The sequence below is a fragment of the Podarcis vaucheri genome (assembly GCF_965113315.1).
Source record: "Podarcis vaucheri genome assembly, chromosome: 11".
NCBI lineage: Eukaryota > Metazoa > Chordata > Lepidosauria > Squamata > Lacertidae > Podarcis > Podarcis vaucheri.
In genome coordinates, this window is record NC_138749.1 from 62,354,480 (window position 1) to 62,370,180 (window position 15,701).

Genomic DNA, 15,701 nt, shown 5'->3' on the forward strand with positions numbered 1-15,701 from the left:
AACACTGTATTTATGAGTGAATAAATTTAAGCAAAACAAAGACCTTCTATACCAGAGATGGAGAACTTGATCTGACTGGTGGGCCACACCTCTCCCATCCCTGCAGACCACGTTTGACAGCTGGGTGGGGCAAAGGCAGGTATCCAGCATTTTGCAGCTGTCACCAGTCAGCTGACTGATTTTGCCTACAAAGCTTCTTTTGAGGAAACTGCCTATTTACCTGCCCCACACTTGATGCCATATATGACACTAGGCATAAGGCAGGTGTATGTGGCTTAGAGAAAACAGCCTCCTCCACTAAAGGGGAGACCTGGAGGGTTTAACAAGGCTGATGGGCTGGAAGTGTCTCCTCACCATTCTACACAGCGCAACAGTATTACATGAGTTTCAGATGCAGATATTTGAAAAATAAGGCCAATTCATATACCCTTAAAAATTCCATGAAGAACTTAGCCATGTTAAGATAATCTCCACATAGTGAGAACTACTCATGTACACTACACAGTACAAAGTTGGCACTAGTGCTCATTGTGCTATGAATACACAGAATTTAGTCTTTCAAAAACTTATTCCAAGTGGTTGATGTTTACCTGTTGCTGTCTTTTCACGAAATTCTTCTAGCTTTGTTAAAGTTGCTGATGTTAGTTGCTCTAAATGAACATCACTTGGAGGTCGAAAGAAATCTACTATGCTGTTCACAGTCATCTGAAAAAGTATAAAAGGTCAGGAAAATGTATTGCTAATGTAATATATAATTTAATTTTTGAAAACTTCTAGAACTCATTTCTACTTACTGCATCATATATTATTTCCAAAGGCTGTGACTCTATTCTTAGTTTTTGATTGGCAGTCTCATCTAAGGGATTGGTCTCAAACATAATGGTGAAGAGTGATGCATTGTGCTCTGAATGGACTGTGTGAGATGACAGTAAGCAAGGTACTGTTTTTTCCCGAGCCATGCCTTCAACTTCAAATGCACTTACACTAGATTCAAATCTGTGTAAAACACATTATGAAAATTACATGAGCATATATACATACAGCTGTACCAACAAAAGGTCGGGGTTTTGCTATAGGGCTTTTTTTCAATAAAAGGTAAAGGACCCCTGACAGTTAAGTCCTGTCGCAGATGACTCTTGGTTATATTGCCCTTTAAAAAAAAAAAAAAAAGCTTTACGATATTACCATCCCATGATTTGATGAGTAGATGGTAATATATAAAAGTGTGATTGGAAACCATGATAACAGATATTAGAGACACAAAAAGAAGAATATAGCTCCATGATATACTGCTGAAACAAGGTATGTGTTCAGCAGGGGGACTAAAGCATATGTGGGAAACAAGACTTGGAAATGAAAATATAGGATGAATCTTGGGAGTAAGCTGTTGGGGGGGCACATTTGCCTATAAAACTGTATCAAGCAGCATCAAGGAAACAATGCTGAAGATAATGCAGACATGGTACTTAACCTCACATGAAAAGGATGATTGGTCTTACCTGAAGCAGAGATTTAGTAGGTTGCAGATTATCCAAGTGGGTTGGGTTACTACCCTCTTCACATGACAGAGGCAGGAGAGCAAAGAACTCTGGGAGACAGGCACAATCCCCTCAGTTTCTTCAGATTTGCCCAGCAGCATCAGATATTGTACATATCAGGAAAGGAATCTGTACATATCTGCCTACTACTGGCTCAGCTCAAATAAAATAATGGAGTTAACACTAACAATGTAACAGAAAAGGAAAGAAGCAAGGAACTGCAGACCACTATAGGGATGGGCCTCTTTCAAATCATCAGCAACCTACTAAACCAGTCGTCCTATTTACAGTGGTTGCTGATGATCCGAATGTGTCGGGACATACCACAGCTTTCCCCAAGTTATAGTATCTAAACCACTTGATGAAGGACCGTGCGGCCAAAAGCAGCATCAGCCAAAGCGAGCAGGTCCATTCTGTAATGCCTGGTGAATGTACTTGGTGAAGACCAAGTAGCTGCTTTACAAATGGAAGTAATAGTAATGGAATATTAGCAGCAAAAGTAGCCAAAGCTGCTGCTGACCTAATAGAATGAGCCAATGTATGTGTTGGCTGTGGTAACTTAAGTGACTCGTATGCTAGAGAAATACAAGCCCAAATCCACCTCGCATGGGTGAAGCGTGTAACTTTCTTTCCCATACTTGATAGATGTAAGAATACAAATAGGTAATCAGTGGATCTAATGTCCTTTGCTATCTGAATGTACACCTTCAGTACACGGCAAACATCCAAGGAATGCCATGCTTTCTCCTTCGGATGCTTAGAATCTGGGCAAAAGATTGGAAGCACCAATTCCTGCTGGACATGGAAATGTGAAAGTACCTTTGGCAGAAATGAAGGGTCTGTTCGGAGGACCACCTTATATTTGTGAAAGATGCATAGATGTTTTGCCACTGACAAGGCAGATAACTCTGATATACGACGTGTAGAGGTGATGGCCACCAAGAACAGTACTTTGAAGCACTCCTGAATCACAAGGAAGACCTGCCTGTTGAGCATCCATTCCCTCGCAATATGCTCTGCTGTGATACTGAGAATATTCCTTTCTGCCCAACTGAATAGGAGTGATGATTCTCTCTGTAGGCATGCCAATTTTGTTCCACCATGATGACAGATGTGACTTGGCAGTGGAGTTGTTGGTGCGTAGCAGCACATGATCGATGCTCAGGAACTGAACAAAATGGACCAATGCTAACCAGGCTGCCCTCAGCTCCAATCAATTTTTGGAGTGCACCTGCTCTGCTGTAGTTCATAGCCTCTGCATGAAGTGCCTTTGGCAATGCACACCCCAACCCTGCAAACTGGCATCTGTTGTGATCACAGTTCCTTGGTGAACTTCGCCAAGTGAAAAGGAGTTCCCTTCTGAAGATTTGATTCCACTATCCACCATCTCATGGACAAATTGAGTAGTGGAGGTAACTTGAGCACCTTGTGGTGGTTATGTGTAATTACCCATTGATAGGGAAGTAGAGGACGCAGGTGGTACTGTGGGTTAAATCATAGAGCCTAGGACTTGCCGATCAGAAGGTTGGCGGTTCGAATCCCCGCAATGAGGTGAGCTCCCGTTGCTCGGTCCCTGCTCCTGCCAACCTAGCAGTTCGAAAGCACGTCAAAGTGCAAGTAGATAAATAGGTACTGCTCCGGTGGGAAGCTAAACGGCGTTTCTGTACACTGCTCTGGTTCGCCAGAAGCGGCTTAGTCATGCTGGCCACATGACCTGGAAGCTGAATGCCGGCTCCCTCGGCCAATAAAGCGAGATGAGTGCCACAACCCCAGAGTCGGTCATGACTGGACCTAATGGTCAGGGGCCGCTTTACCTTTACCCTTTAGGGAAGCAGAAACCATTGAAAGAGATGGGCATGATGTCTTACCCACAGCTCAATCTGCAGAGCTAACATACAAAGACCCAAAATTGCCAACAGACGCTTGATGTCATGTCCTTGGACAATCTCAGCAGAGATTACACCACCTTGATCTTGATTATGCGCTCTGGCAACAGAGCCACTAACCCCCGAACTGTGTCCAGCATGGCTCCCAGATGGATAATCTGCCGTGATGGAACAAGGCAGCTTTTTTCCTTGTTTATCAAGAATCCATGTGACTGAAGGGCCATCATCACTGCCTGGAGATGATCCTAAGCTCCTTGTAGTGTTCTTGCCCTTTTTTGTGTTTTGGGGACCAGCAGAGCTGGAGAAACACTGGGAGCCCTGTCTGCCTTTGAATCTAAGTTTGAACTCCTGTGGCCTAAACCTGAAGTCCCTTTGCTGATTTTGATTGCAGAAGGTGCAGAAGGACTGAGGCTGTTGAGAATATGGGAAGAAACACCTGGCATATCTCCTATTCTCCTTCTGACTCATTACCTTTCTTTCATCTTTAGATTCAATAAGCACATCCTTCAATGCCCCATCTTCAAACTGGTGTCCCCCCCCCCACAAAGGAAACAGTGGCCAAATTGACTTTAGATGCCGCATCCGTCTGCCAATTTTTTAACCATAAGGCATGCCACAATTTGAGGTGACATTGCCCTGGCAGAAAACTGAGTCAGCCATAAAGGCTTGTGCCTTCAATAATTTATTTAAGGTCTGCTGGAGCCTCCAACCCAATCATGCATGCCCTTGCGCAAGAGGAAGCTGTACACACCGCCCACATAAACAATGCTGTGGCGTCATGCACCTTATGCAAGGCAAAATTCAAACACCTATCCATCATATCCCTCAGGCAATAATTCCTCAGGCAATAAATTACAACTGGATGGCCTGCAGATGAAGTCTTAAAATATGCCATAAAATCTGGCTTCAGACAATAAAGCTTATCTGCCAAAGTGGTCTCCTTCTAGACCAGTGATGGTGAAACTTTTAGAGACCGAGTGCCCAACCTGCAACCCAAAACCCACTTATTTATCGCAAAGTGCCAACACGGCAATTTAACCAGAATACTGAGGTTTTTGTTTAGAAGGGGAGGTTGGCGCATCCATGTGGAGAGAGAGTGGAGCAATATACAAAACTTGGACTCAGTAAACTCCAGAGTGGTAACTTTCTCATCCTGTAAGGAACCACCACCCCATTCATCCTCCTCATCACAAGCAAATAGTTGAGAATGGGAGGATGGTAAAAGACCATCATGAGCCACCACCTCTTCCTCTGGTCTTTGAAAGGCATTAGCGGACGAGTCACCCACAGCCCTTTTAACCTTGGAGCTGTGTTTTTTAAGCAAGGAATTTGCATCATGGGCCTGAAAACCCATGTGAAGTTCTGAGGAAATAGAAACAATGGGAGCATCCTTACTCTGATCAATCATGCCAGCAGCTAAGTTAAGGCTTGCAGAGTCTTGAGATAGGTGGCGGGCTGTGTGACATCCCCTGCCCCAGTTGACTAACTGAAAACCCCATGAACTCAGGTTCAGAATCAGAGGAGATACTATCCGGTCTGAGTTTACCACATGGTGGCAGCAGTACCTCACAATCCACTGTTGATGTTTTTTTTGAGTCTGGGCAGGTACTTTTCCAACAATAGGACCAAGTGGAGTATTAGATCTTAACAGAAATCCAGAAGCATGATGTTGCCTGATATGCAAACCTTTAATAACCAATCTCTGCCACTTAAGCAATTCTGCAGACAGATCCATGTGCTTTGCCTTCTTCTTTGCCTTTTTTGGTGCCACATTAACAGGACAATGCACAACCTCCATGGATTCCATTGGAGAGCGAGCTATTTAAGAGTGCAGTTGGCCCAAACACTACTCCACACTCCGAAAAACAGCACATAGGGAGGTCAATAGGCAGGAGCGCTGACAGGAGCTGCAGACTGCTGAGGTAATGCCAAATACCGTATTGGCCCAAATATAAGTCGCACTGTTTTTCCCCAAATTCAGACGGAAAGGTTTATAATATATAAGTGTGGTTTATACTCGTGACCTTACGCTGCTGGCAAAGTGGCGTGGCTCCCCCCGCCCCCTCCGAAAGCAACCCAGGAGCATGGGGCAATGGAGCGCAGCCCACCCGCCACTCTCAAGCCTCCACTGGAAAGAAGGGAGAAGGCCGCCAGCAAAGCAGCGTGGCTCCCTCCACAGAAAGCAGCCTGTGTATTGTCTTTTTCTCTCCCTCCCCCCTTTCAATTTTAAAGATGCAGCTTAATTGCAGGTGCAGCTTATATTCTGGTGAATACGGTACTGTGGACACAGGCAGAAAGTCCTTCAGGTGACTTAAATGTGCATGAAGCGCAGCAGCAGTTGGCAACTCAGGAGGAGAAAAGCGGCTTCTGGTGTAGTGGAAGCAGCTGGTACTGCAATGGTAAACCAATGGCTGTTAAGAGGCCAAATGCTGAGTATGCAGCTGCGCTGCACAGCAGAGCGCACTGGTCTGAAATTGGCCAATCAGGAGACTGCGGCAACCATTGGTGGTGGGAATTGATCCAAGCCACAAATGGACAAATCAAGGGAGGGAGGGAATAGTTTGTCCAATCAGGAAAAATAAGAAATAGTAAAATAATAAACCCTTGCCAGCAGCAGAGGAAAAGGGAAGCAAAGGAACAGAAAGCAACCGAAAGTAATAGTGAAGCAGCAAAGTGAGTTTTTCTTTTTTTACCTGAACAGAGAACAGAGATAGAAACAAACAAGAACAGAGATAGAAATCAAAACACATAATCACAAAACAGTTAAGGAGAATAAGAGGGAACCAGAAAGAGAAGTTGAAAGTAAAGGAACTTAGCTGTGAAGTACAGAGAGAACCTGGAGAAAATGTTCTGCTCCTTCAGGCAGGAGAGAAAAAACTGAGGATACTGTGCCCACCCTCCCAGAGTTTGTTGCTCTCCTGGCTTCCGTCACGTAAAGAGGGTAGTAACCCAACCCATTTGGATAATCAGCAACCGCCGTAAATTAGTAACATTTTCCAAGTGCCATGCACTTTATAGCTTATTATTAAACTAGAAAATTTTAAAATTCTGTTTTCAAATCAGAAGTATCAACTAATTTTGTTTCAAGGAATAAATATGAATGCAACAAATGCCTACCTTATTGCTTCAGCACCAGGTCGCTGAGTTACTGCTGTACGCAGATCAATTAGTGCAAGTTTCAGCAGCTCAGGTTTCTGATTGTTTTCCCTTATTGATACAGTCATGCTTAATAGTTTTACATAAAGTTTCATGGCTTCATACTGTACAAATTGACAAAAATATATCATGACTAGCAAAATATATTAATAAAATACAAACATGAATACAGTTTTATAATATGAAATTCAGAGTCCCATGACAGTAGGCTTGAACCAAAATAGGTTCCCTAACTGCTATTCCTAATTGCAGTGGCCTTTTTGGGAGGGGGGCTCAGGGGAGATGAATGAAAACTTATGTTCATTCTTTTCTTTTTTTTAACAGTTATAAAGGAACTTTCTGGGCGGAAAAAATATGGAAGTGGCAGAGTTCTGGTTGCCCCTTTTGCTAGAGAAGCAGGGCTTCTAAAGGGGCACAGAAGAAGAGCTGCTATTTCGACAAACATTTGCTTGCTTGCTTTCCCTCAAATTCCCCTACTTTGCCACATACCCTGAAATCACACCCTGGTTTCAGGATTTTGCTCACAAAAAAATCTGACAAGCCTAAAATTGGACAATAGTCTGACCCTGCAAGATATATATATTTGGTCAACATGTAAGATGTTTCATATTGATTCCTGACTAATAAAATCAATTATACAAGCTTTTGAACAAACAGAAAGGGGGAAATGCACCCTTCCTTTCAAACACACACAAGATATAAGGATAGGCCGGGAAACCAAAATAAACTCATTATGGGGTCCAGTTGCAACTGCATTTTTTCACATGTATTTTAATGTGAAAATGCTGAACTGGATTTTAAAAAATCAGCTCACAATTCAAAAATTCATTGCACAGGAAGAGTTAGATATATGACATGTACAGTGGTGCCTTGCAAGACGAAATTAAACCGTTCCGCGAGTCTCTTCGTCTTGCGGTTTTTTCGTCTTGCGAAGCACGGCTATTAGCGGCTTAGCGGCTACAGGTATAAACTCGTTCCCGCAACTGCAAGCCTCGACCCCTGGGGAGCATCTGGCCATTGCATAAGCCTCGTCCGGCCTCTTAAGCAGTCCCTCCTGACACGCTTACATAACACAAGCCCTGACCACCGCCATCCCAGCGACCCCGGAAGATAAGATCTGCAGCAAGCACCCCGCACCTCCGATCCCGGGGCTCAGCCAAAGCGTCCCCGGACACCTGTCCCGCCGCGCCTTTGCGCAGCGCTCTGCAGAGCAGAGCGATGAGCCCGGCCGATCGCAGGCAGGGCAAGCGGCGGCAAAGGCGGAGAGAACGAGGCCCAGAGGGAGGAGTCTCTGGCAACGCCATCGACGGCCCCGCCGCAGCTCCGGGTCCTGGAGCCCTCCGGCGGCCAGAGCCTCCTCTGCACCGGGATCCTCTGCACCGGGATCCTCGCACGCTCCCTCCGTCTCTCCATGCCTTTTAGGTGAGTGGCGTGCTTGGGCTGACTTTGGACGACCCACAGCGGGGCTTCCCTCGGCCGCGCGACCGGAGCTCGCCTTTGCGGTCACTTTGAGAAAAAGGGGGGGGGAAACTCGCAAGAAGTTTTGTCTTGCGAAGCAAGCCCATAGGGAAAATCGTCTTGTGAAGCGACGCAAAAACCGAAAAACCCTTTCGTCTTGCGCGTTTTTCGTTTTGCGAGGCATTCGTCTTGCGGGGCACCACTGTATGTAATACTGTTAGACTAGCATATAACTGTAACTGCATCAAACATGAAAGACTTTGAGGAATAAAAATATTCAAATTGTATTCAGAATTTAAGGTGTGCAAAAGCCTTTTTTAAAACATGGCATTCCAAATTTTATATGACATGACACGACTCAAGTGAATTTCTACTAAAGTTAAAGCAGTGTTGCAGTGAAGCACACAGGTCAAAACTTCATTCCCCCCCCCCCCCCTTATTACATGATGAGACAGTGCTACATCAGAAATAAAGAAGTCACCAGACATTTTCTCCCTCTTCAGTTGCATTTGGAGAAAAACAGTAATCACCAGGTTAACAAATAAAAAATCACTGACATTGCCAAAAAATGTATAAATGTATAAAACACAGAGTGATTGTTCTCCAGTCTATTTACAGCTACATATAGAATGTTTAGAGCACTTTTGTATGCAAACAGTGTGCATATATTGCTACCTCTGGGAGGTAGCCAGCACTACATTTTTCTTGCATACTGATCATGTGAATTTCAAAGCTTGAAAATCATTGTTCTTCTTTTGTAAGATACCATGACTTTAGATAAAGCCAAATGCTATACTATACAAACCGAGTAATACCTACCGTTTTGGGCAATGTTGGATCAACAGCTGTTTCACTGTAACCAATTGCTGCATATAACTTATCCTTTTCTTGTGGGGTCATAAGCTGTTCAATGCCTACCATTTAAAACATTATTATTATTATTATTATTATTATTATTATTATTATTAGTTTTTATTAAAGATTTTCTTATGTCACAAAACAAATAAACAAGGAAAAGTACGTATAGTGTCTCAATTTTTGATTCTTAATGTCTTTTTCAGTTTTACGTTTGGTATGACACGCTATTGTCGTAGACATCATGCAGTTAATGCATTCAGTATAAAAAAAAACTCAATTCTCATAATGCATCATGGCATACCTGACACACTACATCAATACATTGGTTTTTTATTATTATAATTTAGTAAAAGTTGTAAACACACCGTTTTCACTTATGCTACTTTGCCTTTCCATAGAGGCAATGTCATAAGCCTGAAGACTTGGCATTTGATCTCAGGGTAAGATCATTCAGCCACCAATTCAAAACCTTGCATTATCAAGGGTACAGAATAATGGATGAATCCAAATGTACTTTTCTGCCTCCTTCCATCAGAGGAAGAGAACCTTTGGCTGCAACCCAATGTGTCTGTCAGTCAGACTTGTATTATTTGTAGTGAATCATCATTACAAGATAAATCACAAAAAAGTTAAAGTATATGAATTTTCAGAAGGAACGGATAATAGAGAGGTTCCTTTGGAGTGCTGATTTATTGCCTTCAAGCAATAGGAGGAATACTATCCCACTTCAAGGTCCTACTGCCCAAACGAAAACTGCAAATAATCAAAATTTAAAATTGTAATGTTTCCTAAACTATTTAGATTTTTAAAATCACCTTTGAAAATAATCAGATTGACCTTCTACAAAATTCTGAAATTAATGGAGGACTTTATTCCTTTAAAAAATTGTATAAAGGGCAATACAGTGTAACTGCAATTTTATGCAAGGGTTACATTCCTGGAGGAAAGGCAAAATTGTGCAAAGTCAGAACAATCCCAGGAACTGTCCCCACTGTCTAGAATCTCGTGAGACTGAGGCTGTCTGAGATGCTGTGAGATGCTGCAGGAGCCTCCCAGAGACCTCACACAACTGCCCCAGAGCTCAGTAAGCAAGCTGTTTCCATGGTTTTCCTTGCATGATCTCAAGAGAACTTGAGATTTCCTTGCAAGATCTCAAGAGCCTTTAAGGTTAGTAGCCAAGGATCTCCCACCCCTTTCTATTTATATTTGGTGGTCTATATAAAGCTGTGATTGTGTAAGTCAGCGTAAATTGTGATTGCCCTGTACAGAATATAGTCACAATGTTTAGCAACAAAAACATTTATCACTGATTCTATCAGACAGCGACCTCTATAGCTTCCAATAAAAAGGCAGATGTCGTAAGTGGCTTCCACATTTAAGCTCCAAATATTTAAATTAGTTACAATGTTTGATAATATAGCCATCTAAGAGTCATTTATGCTGCCTAGACCTTTTGGCAAACACAACTATTTTGCTCTTATATCTAATAGATCAGACTTCCTGCTTAGAATAAATTTCAAATTTAGATGGCAATATTGTTACACCTACTTCAGATAATGGAATAAGAGCCAAATTGTCTGCATAATTTGACCGCCAACTGGGGGGTGGGGCCAAGAAAGCTACTGAAAGCCTTCATTTATGTAGAGATTAAACAATAGTGAGCCAAAAAGCAGTCTTGTATTACACCCCACATATAAATATTGAAGATACAAGAAAATCTGAAAGTCCAGCTCAAATTTTAACACCAGCAATAGAATACAGCTACTGTATAAGAAACAGCAGCCATTTACCTATTCAGCCTTCCTCTCTTTCTAATTATCATCCCATCTCTCTGCTGCCTCTTGCTTCTAAACTTTAGTAAAGGTACCCCTGCCCATACGGGCCAGTCGTGACCGACTCTAAGGTTGCGCGCTCATCTCGCTCAAGAGGCCGGGAGCCGGCACCGTCCGAAGACACTTCCGAGTCACGTGGCCAGCGTGACAAAGCTGCACTGGCGAGCCAGCACCAGTGCCGCACACGGAAACACCGTTTACCTTCCCGCTATAAAGCGGTACCTATTTACCGTATTTTTCGCTCTATAACACGCACCCGACCATAACACGCACATAGTTTTTAGAGGAGGAAAATCCATAGGCATGCCACCCGTAGGCATTTCCTCCATAACACGCACAGACATTTCCCCTTACTTTCTAGGAGGAAAAAAGTGAGTGTTATGGTGCAAAAAATACGGTATCTACTTGCACTTAGGGGTGCTTTCGAACTGCTAGGTGGGCAGGAGCTGGGACCGAATGACGGGAGCTCACCCCGCCGTGGGGATTCGAACCGCCGATCTTACAATCAGCAAGTCCTAGGCCCTGAGGTTTTACCCACAGCGCCACCCGCGGCCCTAAAATTTAGGAGCACGCTATTCTTTCTGTTTTGATTTTCTTTCTTCTAGCTTGGCCCTGAATCTCCTGCAATATAGGTTTCGTTCCCTATACTCCACTGAAATGGGTCTTATGAAGATCAGTAAAGACTTTATTGCCAAATCAAAAGGCTTATATTCTATGCTTAATCCTTTTTTTATTTCTGCACTCTTTGATATGGTTGATCATGCTCTTTTGCTGGGTTTCTCAGTGACCTGGGATTTTGTGATACTATTCTAAGGTGGGTTGCCTAGTATCTGTAGGCCATTCATTTATTGTTTCTACAGGAGGTCATTCATCATTTACTTTTCTTGTTACAGTTGGAGTTCCCCAATGTGCTCTTTTGGGTCTCCTGATGTTTCTTTTTACGTTTTATCCTTGGGCCAGCTTATTCATTCTCATGGGTTTCAGTATCATTTGTACGCTGATGACATTCAACTCTATTTGTCAAATCCAGATCTTCCAGCATTCAGGCGCAGATTTTAAACTGTTTTGATATATAAGCTTGGGTGCTTCATTGTTGTGTGGTACTTAATTCAGCTAAGGGTGAGCTGGTTTTTTCCCCTTCTACAAAATCTTCTCCATATGTGTTCTCTATATATATTGACAGTATTATTATTCTCCCATGGAGCAGGAGGCATGTAGGCTGGGTTTCTATTTTTGTTTTCCACTAACAAGCATCCTTTTTATTGGGTGAAGGGAATTACAAGACTGGCCCTTGGCTTTCCCTATTGCTAATAAAGTGGCGGCGGCCCCTCCCACCAAGAAGCTGTTGCGAAACCTGCTTAACATCCGGAGTACAGCTCTTCGGATCCATACTTTCGCCGTGGGACGGTGAGGAGGTGCCCGTCTGCGATTACTACTTATGTATGACCCCTGCCTCTACATATGGCCATGTGAAGAACCTTTTCTTGCAACTGTTCCCACTTACAGGACTTTGAGCTTCCAGTAGATAACTAACTTTAGAGAGATTTACTTGTTTCAACTGTGTATGACACTATTACTATATACATTATTAGCAGAGTTGTGCCACTAGTTGACTGTATGTCTATAAGCACCTCCAGGCTTTGATATGCCTGTTGCACTTTAATTTGCTGAATTAAGTAAAATTGTCCTTTATATCTGCAAGGCGGTTTGGTGTTTGGGTGATCACTAGGACTTGTTTCTTTGTAACATTGCTAGAATTTGTCCTTTTCTTTCTGTTGCTTCTACTTAAAACATTTAATTACCACTATGTCATAAAAATATATTTATCAAAGCAGTTTACAGCAATAAAAGTAACAACCATAAAAAGTTAGAGAGAGTTAAAAGCAAACATTAATTAACCATTGTGGAAGGATGTAATTTTAATTGCTTGCAAAGGCCTGGTGGAACAGAAAAGTTTTCAGCAGGCATTTAAAAGCTGGCACAGAATGCATCTGCTGAATCTTAACTGGTAGAGTATTCCACAGGGCTGATGACACTAAAGGCTCAGTCAGTTTCTTGTTGTCAAATGAGCCTCACCAACACGGGGAATGACCAACAACACTCCTGCAGATGATCTCAGTGATCAAGGGATGTAAGGGTTAAGACACCATGGACCTAAGTTGCTCAGAGCTTTCAACCTTGAACCCGTTTCAGCAGTAGATGGGCAGCCAGTGTGGCTGTTTTAACAATGATTTAACAAGCCCAAGATTTAAAAAAAACCTTCAATTAAGAGTTAAATATCTTAACATAAAGAACTCATTATGTTCTTAATAGTTGCAGTGCAATTGGATGGTCCCTGGATCTCCAGTCTACAAAAGGAGTTTTCTGCAGGGTTTGGCATCTAGCTGTTTTTCTAAAAATCAGGTATTCCCCAAAGCAACATTGCAAGATGTGAACTACAGACTCTTTGATGGCGTTTATACACCATTTGAAGACTTGTCAGTTTCAGCAGGCCTCTGTTGACAGCATATTATTCCCAACCTGTGCAATTTGGGAACATTCACAATATTCCTAAATCAAAATAGACATATACATACCTTTGGGTTCTGGTGTGGATTCTTTGCCTTTTCCTCCAGTCCAACCCCACATCCAACTAAACCAGCCACCAGAGTCTTCATCATCTTGTTTAGCCCCTGCTTTGAAAATCTTTAATCCAGCCTTAGTTGCCTATTACACAAAACAACACAATCTTATTTAAAGTTTAACATTCAATATCTTTATTCAATAGAGCCAGTGTTTGTTTTCCTGAGGGGGGGGGGAGTAGAACTCATCACAAAATAAATAAATAAATGGCTAGCTAGAGAGATTGCGGGTGCAGTCGCTGTGCCACCCCACCCCACCCCCAGGCCGTGGCTAAATGTAAGAAATTATCAATAAACTCAAGCAGACAATGATCTGGGTTAGAAATGGCCACAACTTAATTGATTAGAGATGTAGATGGATTTTTGGCTTGGGTATTGGGTGTATATATCTGTTCCAGTCCCCCCCCCCATTGATTTTTAAATGGTAAGGGAACTCAGTTCCCCCAAGTTCCTGCTTTAAAAAATGTGCTTCCTAGTAAACATGGCTAGGCTTGCGCTGTGACTTCAGATTCCTAGTATGCGCCTTTCACTAGGTGTCTGGTCCCCTGCTTCTTCCACCTTCGCTCAAGATGGCAATTTCCCTTGTTGTGAATCCACAAGAGCCAACACACACACACACACACACACGGGCCACTTCAGAGGGTTTCCCCCTTTTTTCTTTCTTTACTACCTCCTTGATTTGCTTACTCTACATCCTATCTTCTCCTCAAAACCAACAATCCTAGATTGACTCTGACTTACTTGGCAGGGAGACCCACTGAAGTGAGAGGGATTTACTTCTGAGTAGACATGGTGAGGATTGCAGTGTCCCATCAGAAGCTCCTTTCCCTTCCCCCCTTTCCATCCAATGTTTTGCCTCAAGCCTTAACAGAGCTCTCTCTCTCATTTTAGAGGCAATCCTAACTTTTAAATGAGCTGCTTTAAAGGGGAAGCTAAGGAGTCAGCAGCAGCAGGCGACCCCACTCTGCTAGGTGCTGGGGTGGATTGCACCCTGTGCCTTGCAGAGTCAGACCCAGGCTGCCACCAGGTCCAGCACTGGCAACAAGCAGCTCTGGCTCACCCAGCCCTACCCACTGCCACCCCACCCCCACACTTACTGGACACTGGGGTTCTGTATCACGGGCTTTACTGGTCAAAGCAGGAGCCTCAGCAATCGCCCTCTCCTCCCCTGGAAACAAACCGGGACTGCTCCAATAAAATGTACGTGGCAAAAAGGAGCACTAGGCCCTGGTGGGATGCCCCCTTACCTGCTAAGCAGATAGTCAGCCAATCAGGATTTTTAAAAATGATTTTTTTCCCCTTTCTTCGCTTCTCACTTCCCTCTGTGGCCCCCTAGCCTTGCGCTATGGCCCATTTACACATTTTTCACCTGTGGCCCTCTTGGAATAACCATATGGCCTTCAGTTGGGAAACACTGCACTAGCTCACAAACACGCAGAATGGAGCAAAGGGGGCTTTAAAGTAATAGCAATTTCCTCCTCCACCCCTTAATTTCAAGCAACAGCTTCTGTCTGGAAGAGGGAAGGGAAGGCTCAAAGCCAGAGGTCAGCAACCTAAGGCCCATGGGCCAGAAGCAGCCCATGAGGGTCGCTTCACTGGCCCATGAGCCACCCCCGAACCAAGCTGCCCACTCGGCAAGTCCCCGTGCACTGCGCTAAACCGGCACAGCGTGGCGCAGGGACTCACTTCCATGACTCCAGAAATCGCATCTGCGCATGTCCGCAGCACCAGAAATCGTTTCTGCGCATGCACGATTTTTGGCATCTGGACATGTGCAGATGCAATTTCCGGCACCATGGACTTGCGCAGAAGCGATTTCCGGCATCGCACTGCGCCAGTCCAGCCCACAGGGAATCTCTGCCGGAGTGATCCGGCCCATGCCCAGTAAGCCTTGCCGACCCCTGCTCAAGGCAGTATCCTGCTTTCTGAGCTGGGTAGCTCAGCTCACAAACAGGCAGAAAGCAGCAAAGGGGGCTTTAAAGGCATGAAAAAGTGCTTTCTTCCTCTTGAGAAAGAAGGAGAGACAGGACAGCTTGCAAAGTGCAATGAACTTCCCTGCACCTCTGCTCAGCTGGTTCACAGAGAGGCCCTGCCTCTCCAGCTCAAGCAAGCAAGCAGGAGGAGCAGGGCTGTTTGCAAAGCTGAAGCAGAGGGAGGTCAGCTGTTAGGCGGGAGAGCCTCAGCAAAGCCCCACTGCACCTCCTGCTCCTGAGGAGACCCCCTCTGGAGCTGCAGAGGGCGGCTGCTTTGGGATCTGGGGAGGGTCTCATGAGCCAGAGGTGCAGCAGAGTTTTGCTGAGGCTGCTCAGGTCTCTCCCCCACTCCCTCCCTGGCCTCCTGGGGGTGACAGAA

At 44.1% G+C, this 15,701-nt stretch overlaps 1 protein-coding gene across 3 annotated transcripts in view; it reads right to left on the bottom strand.

The window, feature by feature from the left end:
* The window catches only part of VPS13A (vacuolar protein sorting 13 homolog A), a 161,800-nt gene that overhangs the window by 92,401 nt on the left and 53,698 nt on the right, over positions 1-15,701 (bottom strand). For all 3 annotated transcript variants that reach the window (XM_082241458.1, XM_082241457.1, XM_082241459.1), the window contains exons 15-19: positions 13,305-13,434; positions 8,858-8,952; positions 6,542-6,684; positions 795-996; positions 591-705 (exon numbers count right to left, since the gene is read on the bottom strand). In XM_082241458.1, the coding sequence (XP_082097584.1) occupies positions 591-705; positions 795-996; positions 6,542-6,684; positions 8,858-8,952; positions 13,305-13,434 (685 nt within the window). The remainder of the gene's footprint in view (positions 1-590; positions 706-794; positions 997-6,541; positions 6,685-8,857; positions 8,953-13,304; positions 13,435-15,701) is intronic.